Genomic DNA, 8665 nt, shown 5'->3' with positions numbered 1-8665 from the left:
GGACGTGGGCTGTAGTTGGTTCGCTTGTCCCCGAACGTGGGCTGTAAATGGTTCGCTTGTCCCCGAACGTGGGTTGTAGATGGTCCGCTTGTCCCCGGACGTGGGCTGTAGATGGTCCGCTTGTCCCCGGACGTGGGCTGTAGATGGTCCGCTTGTCCCCGGACGTGGGCTGTAATTGAGACTTGCAAAATAAAATTTGCCAAGGGACTCGTATAGATTATGATTGACTTGAACAACTGACTTGACCAAGTTTGACTTGACACGACATGACATGACATGTGTATAACTTGTGGTCGTGTGTGTCTTGAGTGAGTGTGTGCACTGACACAAGCAATTAAAAATGCAAAAGAAAAAAATTTCTATCATTTTTGTCATGAGTGGAGGGTACCGAATTTCTCCCAAAAAAGAAAGACGTGAATAATGAGGTTTTGTTTTTAAACTTCCCCAAAATAAAAGTCATGATAAAAAAGGGAAGAAGTTTTGAACTTCCTTGTTGAGCAAGACGAAATGAATCACATGGACTTTCTTCTTGTAATATTGAACTGCACGTCTTGAGTATAATGTATGCATGATGCATGTTCTTAGGCTAGGAGGCTAAGGACAATTACATCATGTGACACGATAGATGAATAAACTTAGGTCATGGAGCTAAGCATCATATATGGTGTAAAGAAATGATCTTGAACGTCACTTAGGTCTTGAAACTAACCACGTATATAGATGAAGTGATTATTGCATAATGAAAGTTTCTTAGGTCAAGGAGCTAAGAACGATATGCTTTGTATGATTACAAATCATTGATATATAAATGTTGCTCAGCACATTATGCGATGCATGAAACAATGAACATTACTCACGTCAGGATGCTAAGCAAGTATACAATGTTTCTTTTAAAAGACACCCGTGAATTTGTGTAACAGTAACACCCTCATCAAAGAATTTCAGCAACTGCCTCCTTGCCCCTGAGGTTAATCCCTTCATTCGATAATCTTTCACTAGGTTGGCCTTACTAGGTGTTGGTGTATGATTAGAGTGCTCCAACTCCACTCCCTTCACCACACACTCACCCTGGCGATTAACACTTGCATAAAACTTCGCCTTACACTCACATTTTTTAGACTTCCGCTTACATTGACTCAATTCATCTGCACACACAATACCATCAACTGCTCCCCCTGTACCAGATACATCCATAGCCTTAGCCCTCTGTCGTGCCTCCCTCAAAGCCCTCATGTCTGGTCTACCCCAGCACTCACACCTTTAAGTAGTCGAAATACGATCTCTCCCCTCACCTTTCGAATAAACACCTTGTGCTCTCGTGACTCCAAAACCCTATTGTTGGGCATATTCTTTATAATATGCCTCCACATCTTGCCACGTCTTAAAAACCATACCCACCTTTGGCGGTTCTATAGTTGAAGAACCACTCAACTGATTGCTACCTACAATTGTGCCTAAGGTATCCAACGTGTTAATTGGAGATTGAAATTGCTCACAATTCATAGCATTGTCAAACCCCTGGGTCATTGGTGATGTTGGACAAACACCAATCCCAGACTTAACCTGACCACCACCAATCCCAGAATGTTCGTTTCCGTAGTTTACATTATCGGGGCCATCGTCACCATCACTCAAAATGTCTTGAACATCCATGTTTTTAGCTCAGCTCACAACGGTACCAACATGAGATATATTAGTAGCTTCTATCATTATAGTGTACTAGTAGAATTATCTACGTATTCCTTTTAAAATACAGGTGTGTAATTTTTTTTTACCAAACAGCATTATTGAATTTAGTGACAAGCGATTCCCAAATATTTCTATATTACTTCTTAAAACACATAACTCTACTAACCCTCTATGTGCACGATCTACTTGTATAACTCGAAATTTTCAGTTATTTGATCGATCTACTTTTTTTTTTTTTTTAAAGAGATCGATCTACATTATTAAGTCACCATTCCACATGACAATTAACAGAACGGGCCAATAAGAATTATCTTTATCATGAACGGGCCAACATGAACACTCTTCACTAATTCTTAGTCAATTTTACCTACGCATCATAATTCTCTATGGATCCAATCTGTCGAATTAGCACAAATTAATTGGTTCCCAAATGAATTGAACGCTTGAAACAAATGACACTAGTATACAAGTATACACAATGACCTATTTTCATCATGTGATTTTACAATCGCATGGATAATTACATCAAACAAAAAAAAAAACAAACAAACATAATTGCCTTAATGTCCGTTTCATAACTTACTTAGGTTATTTAGTCGAGATTTATACAAAATAAGCACAAATTTCAAATAAACAACTATGAATGAAACAATTCATATACTAAAACAATTCATATACTAACTAATCAATATAATCTATAAACAACTCATACCACAAACCTGAAATTAGAGCGCCAAACACCATTGTCGTGTCTTCACCGAGGACAGATCCAATCTTTCAGTACGCTATGAACTATTTTTTAAATTAAAGTAACATGTAAAAGCCTTAATGTGTTTCTTAAAACTTGTTACCCAAGAAAGGTCTTATACAACTAAACAATAAACCTACCAACCACACAAGTAATTACAGCTTCTCCATTACGTAACCCGATCAACGGTGTTAACATTTCTGCTTGTGACGTTAACACCCTCAAGCACTGTCATCATCCCACTCATCACATAGAATTGGGTACTGCTGCGTTGGTTGTACTGACTCATCACCGTTTATTGAAGAGGGCTGACTTGGCACAAAAGATTGACAAGCTAAATCAATCATAAAGATCAACTGGGCATCCCTCGATTAGTATATAATAATCAAAAGGTTGGATTATGAGGGCAAAGGTTGGATTATTCAAATCAAATTTTCCTAAAATTTAAAGGCCAGGATTCTACTATTGGAAGCAGTCATGCAGAACATGCTTCTTTAATTTATACATTTTGAATTTGCTTTTTTTTTTTTTTGGTACATTTTGCATTTTTTAGTAGTTATGCACAAAGTTATACTCTCTCCGTCCCTTAAAGCCTCTTTTGATATTTGCGCGAGAATTATGAAAGTTAAGATATTATTGTGATAATATTCTAGAGAATATGTGAAAAGATATATGTGTGAGATATTGTGATAGTTTTAGAAAGTTAAGATATACAGGAATATTATTACAATATTTATAGACAATCGGAATACCTAACCCTAATATTCCTGTATATATTAACTTCCTAATATTCCTGTATATTCTTATGGAAGTTACTTTATAACAATTTAGTAGTGAAGTCGAAACTTTGCCGTCGGGGGTCCTAATTGGGGATATGTCCTATGACCTTTGTAATGAACCGATTGAGGATTTCAACCATCTAGTTAGGGAGTGCAAAATTGCAAGAGCAACATGGAGGGGTGGATGTTTTGACATCCACTCACAAGCACATGGATGTCTTTCTATTTCAGATTGGATCCAACATTATATCCGATTTTTCATTAGTTAGGACGGAATTTTGAGTTCCAACATTAGTACCTTCGTTGGTACTCCTTGGGCTCTGTGGTTATTCAGGAATAGCAGGGTTTTCAATCTTGATACGCCTATTACACAACCAGTTGGGTTGCACATTTTAAACATCCTATAATCTCATGCTCTCTTTATGGATGTAGATACTGCTAGGGTAGTTTCCCATTCTTCTGCTATTCATGAAGGTTTACCCCCACCAGGGTTTCATGTGGCCCATTTAGGGGTTTCTCGAACAGGTTTTAACTTGGTCTAGATTCAGAGTGATGGAGCTTGTTACAAGGACACTCGGCATGCAGGAATGGGGTGGTGTCTTGATAATGCAGATCCGCTGAATGATAGGCTTATTAGCGTGAGTAACTTTGTACTTTGCACTTCCTCTCTCCATTTGGAAGCCTTAGCTTGTTTGTATGCTCTACAATTGGCTTCAAACTGTCATATTCGTTCGGCCGTAATTTTTACGGATACTTATAATCTTGTCACCCTCTTGCAGGGCGAGGGGGGTGGTATTTGTTTTTTTGGCTTGTGCAACAAATACAGCGTTTACGATCCACCTTCCAACACTACGAGATTTACAAGGCTCACAGGCAACGTGTTCACCGGGCCCACCAAATTGCAGGAGAAGCTGCTGTCCTTTTAATTTGATTTGATAGTAGTGTACTTTAGTTTTGTACTTTCTTTTATCCTTTGTCAAAAAAAAGAGAAGAAAAAAAGGAAGAATCTATAAAATCGAGTGATCGGAGAACATTAGAGCAAGGATCAGAGACTAAATCAACAAATAAAATACTAAATTTATTCTTTCATTCCTTCAAGAAAACCTACAATCTTAACCAAAGTAATAGAAACAAATGGGAAAATAGAGACATATATGTCCTATGGATGATATTTAATGGAACATTGCCATTCATGAAAATAACACCGTAGGGAAGAAATAAATCTATTCTTAGCTTCAAAATTCTCTACGATGAATTATAATACTCCGATTCACATAATAAATTCAATTTCATCTATAATAATTTAGCTCTTTTAAGTAAGAGACAACATTTATTTTTTTATAATAAATTGCAAATTTAAGTAGGTTACCCTTTTTATGAAAGCAATTTAGTACATCAGGGCAACAAAATATAAGCTTCTCGATTACATTAACATGTCCTCCAGTGATTGCTTTATGAATAGGATATGTACCATCGCCATCTTTTATCATCACACATTCTGGAAACTCTTGAACAATGTAGCAGACTTCGTCGAAGTAACCATTGAATGCTCCAAATGAAAGAGGCTTCCATCCTTTCTTGTTCGGCGAATCGATGAGCTCCGGAAGGCCCTCCATGATTGCTTTCAATACATCTAAATGTACAAATTAAATATGAACACAAACTTAGTTACAATGAAGTTTAGGCAAAATTAAACTATAGCTTGTAAGTCTTAGATGCAGCCAATTATCCTAAACCATGGTAACTAGACACCACTAACTATTGATTGAGGTGCAACGAGTGCCATCAATTACCCTTTAATTACCAAAAATGTCTTAGTGTGAGTGCCCTAAATACCCATTAATGGCACACATTACACCCAAATCAACAGCTTTGTTTATGAAATTTTAGTGGCTTATAGACAAACATGTAATTTGGGGCCTTAATTAGTTAAAAAGAGAGGTTAATTTTTTATATTTTAAGGATATGCAAAAATCCAAAAAAAAAAAAATTTGGATATTTTTAAGTTACAACAGTAACTTAAATTCGGAATTAAAAAAATTATAAAATAAATAAACACTTTTTCATTTTTACTATCTCAATCAGCATCCACCATAGTATATACACCAACATAAAACTGTTTCATAAGTAAAAAATAATCAAGATAAAGTTGATTATGGAGTACATAAAGTTTTAAGGCAATATTCAAAACATTCTACATGCAACTAATCTAAAGAGTAGTAAAACCCACCAAAATACTTCGCAAAAACCAGCCTATAAATAAAAAATTAAAATAAATACAGCATAACAAAATTAATTTACATCAAAAACAGAAAAAGTCCATAAATACAGCATAACAAAATTAATATACATCAAAAACAGAAAAAGTCCACGGCAGAGTTTATTCCTAAACCCACCTAAAAATCAAATTAGGCACAAAAAAATTGAGCCTTTGATGAATAACTTAAAGATACAAGACAATACCGATATAGTAAGAAAAAAAAGGTTAATGATATGACACTCACCAAGGTTCCTCTTCTCAAGAGCAGTATGTGCAATAAAAACGTTCTTGGCATGACTGAGAAGATGCTTTTTGATGGATTGATTTGCGGTCATGGTCTTAACCAGATCCGAGTATCCCTTGTTTACAGCAAGGCACAGCGGCGAGTCTCCTTGGTTGTTGTCTTTGTATGTGGCCCTTGGTGCTACCTTAACCATGTAAATCGCGGTCTTCTCTTGACCACCCTCGATAGCATAGTACAAAGGGGTGTTACCGAAACGGTCACCCTCAAGCATCAATTTCTTAAAATCACTTTCGCTTTGCATTAATTCGGCAATCGTCATTAGAGCCTTGGTTTGACCATAATATGCAGCAATATGTAACACAGTGCATTTCGCGGTATCCTTGTACCGCAATATGTCTAGATGAAAGTCCTCATCCAAGATCTGCGCGATCACGCTTAGCTTACCTCTCGCAGCTGCCTTAAAGAGTCTAATCCACTCTTCATCATTGTCATTATCCGAAAGACCCATTCTTACAAGATTCAAATATATATCAGAACGTAGAAATTGTGACTTAGGCCGACCCAGACGCTTCATTTGGATGCACAAGTCATGGAACCCAGCTCGTTGGGCTAGCTCAAATGGCGACACTCGATCCATATTCAATTTGTATATGACGCGCGGCTCCTTCTTAGCTAGAAGAGTAGCGGCGTCTATATGACCATTTTTGAGAGCCAAGTGCAAGGGCGTGTCACCTTCTGCGTTCCCTTCGCACAATGTATCCCTCGATATTTTTCCATGGTTCATTTCAAGGAACTCTATCATCTTTGATATAGTCGTGTCGTGTCCTGCTCGTGCTGCAACATGGAATGCCGTGTCTCCGGCGGCATCTCCAATTTGGATTAGGGTCGGATCTTTAGTCAGGATTTCCACAGCATCTTCTGCCCGGCCTTCTAAGGCCGCCTCGAGGAGTTCATCAGCCCCGTACATTACTTCGTCAATGTCATTGCTGCTACTACATACACTTGTGTTTGTTTTTCCTTTAGTGGACACAACCAAATTAACGGAAGCGCGGCGACCGCAACTAAGTGGCGTTTTCCATACTGAGTACGTCTTGGGGACGGTTACGGTACGGGCACGGGTACGGGTACGGGTACGGCAAAAATACATGCCCGGGCCGTTTCCTAATAACGGGGTACGGGAGCCAAAGCTGGGTACGGGCACGGCGAGCCCTACAACTGGGTACGTCTTGAAAACAGATCCTAACATTTTTGGTTCCCTAAAAATCACTCTTTCTCTCACACTTTTTCTTAGCTTTGTGGCTTCGTGCTTCCTGGGTTCTTGAGTTGCGTTGTTTTATTTTTTTTCTTTTTAATTTGTATGCCTTGTTTTTTTCGATTGCCGTTTTAGAGTAACTTGGCTGCTATTTCTGTAGTAAAGGTGGAGAAGAGAGAGGGGAAGAATGGAAGATCTTAAATCCTGGGAACCTTTTTTTAAAAGAAAATTTTGTGAAAAACTCTCAAAAAATTGCGGCTTTTTGAAAAATAACTCCATTAAATTATACGTATTAATCCTTCAAGGTTTTTTTATAAATTTTAACCAGCACCACCAAACTTATATACTTAAAATTTTTCATGACCTTTGTTAAATGTTACTCCTCCCGTTTCATAATGTTAATCCCAAATAGAATCAATCACATAAAATAAGGAAAAAAAAATATATATATTTGAAATTTAACATTAAAGTACAACATTATTCATAATTATTTTACCTTATATAACTTTTTTAATTTTTATTTGGAAAGCACAAGTCATAATTGCATTAATTAAACCTAATTTCGAGGTTTTGCATTAAAGTAGGTTTTGATTTCGGTTTCAGTTTACAATTTGAGAAACCGGCCTGTTGTTACAGGTTCCGATTTCAAGAATTTTAGTAGGGTATCATATTATGGGTAGCTTGCAATGCCACATAAGCTTTTAAGCTAATTGTCATTTTAGCTCTAATGGGTAGCTAATAGCTTGCTATTTGAATGGACCAAACCTCCGTAATTTTTGTTGATAAATTTTATTTTATTTATTCTAATTTGTTTTATTTTAGCAAGTTTTTTTCCAATACAAAGCTAATTTGCTTGTCCTGGCTAATTGCATTTTCTAGCTCCAATGATTAAGTTAGTAGCTAGGGATTAATTAATATTGCAAGCAAGTCCTAGCTACAACCATTGGAGTTGCTCTTATATGCCTTAACTTGGCATCATTGATTTACATTTATATTTGAAGTTTAAATTAGAAGCTAAGTGACAGAGAACTTTTAAAAACATAACGAATTAAAAAATGCTAAAGATCATTATAAAATAGATGTAGTATTTTAATTAGACCATTTGGTTGTGGATCAATCCCTACTAGCTAGAGGTACTCTAGGGTAACGGGGTGATGACTCTTGGCCTTTCACTTTCATCTCTACTACTTGCACAAAAAAAGTCTTGCTTGCTAATTCTAGCAGATCAAGTTGATTAGTGCAAGGTTTTAGTCCAATAGGCCATATGCCTTCACTAGATATTCATCTAAGAGAATATTCCCATATCATCTAAAAAAGATTACCCCATATATACTTATTAAAATGAATATTGCCTCACAATTCATTTGGAAAATTTTCCTACTTACAAGTCCATTTGCTCTCTCAGTCTCTTTCATTGTCAATGAACATGTGATCAGAGAGTGAGGGATAGCTCATGTGGTTAGAGTTTCCCTTTTGATTCCAGTCAATTCTAAAATCGATTGTCATTACCCACCCATGTAGCTCTCTAAGCACTGGATAAAAAAATGTGCGACCAGCCGACCAACATGAGCTAATTTCAATTTGCCTCAAGTGAATTTAAGAGTTTGAGACAATTTTTTTAGGAATAGCTAGAGTGGCTATTACAAAATGCAAAATGTACAAAGAAGCATGTTCTGCATCTAATTATAGAGCC

At 36.8% G+C, this 8665-nt stretch overlaps 1 protein-coding gene across 1 annotated transcript; it reads right to left on the bottom strand.

Moving 5' to 3' along the window:
- Positions 1 to 4272: 4272 nt before the first annotated feature.
- On the bottom strand, positions 4273 to 7152 carry LOC110683671 (ankyrin-3-like). The gene is made up of 2 exons (XM_021860070.1): positions 5721 to 7152; positions 4273 to 4849 (listed from the first exon to the last, which is right to left on the bottom strand). Exons 1-2 carry the CDS (start codon positions 6964 to 6966, stop codon positions 4506 to 4508), a joined length of 1590 nt encoding a protein of 529 aa, XP_021715762.1. The 5' UTR covers positions 6967 to 7152; the 3' UTR covers positions 4273 to 4505.
- Between the last annotated feature and the right edge of the window lie 1513 nt (positions 7153 to 8665).

Source organism: Chenopodium quinoa, unplaced genomic scaffold, assembly GCF_001683475.1.
Source record: "Chenopodium quinoa cultivar QQ74 unplaced genomic scaffold, ASM168347v1, whole genome shotgun sequence".
NCBI lineage: Eukaryota > Viridiplantae > Streptophyta > Magnoliopsida > Caryophyllales > Amaranthaceae > Chenopodium > Chenopodium quinoa.
The sequence above is the reverse complement of the archived record's forward strand: the minus strand, read 5'-3'. Positions and strand labels throughout refer to the sequence as shown.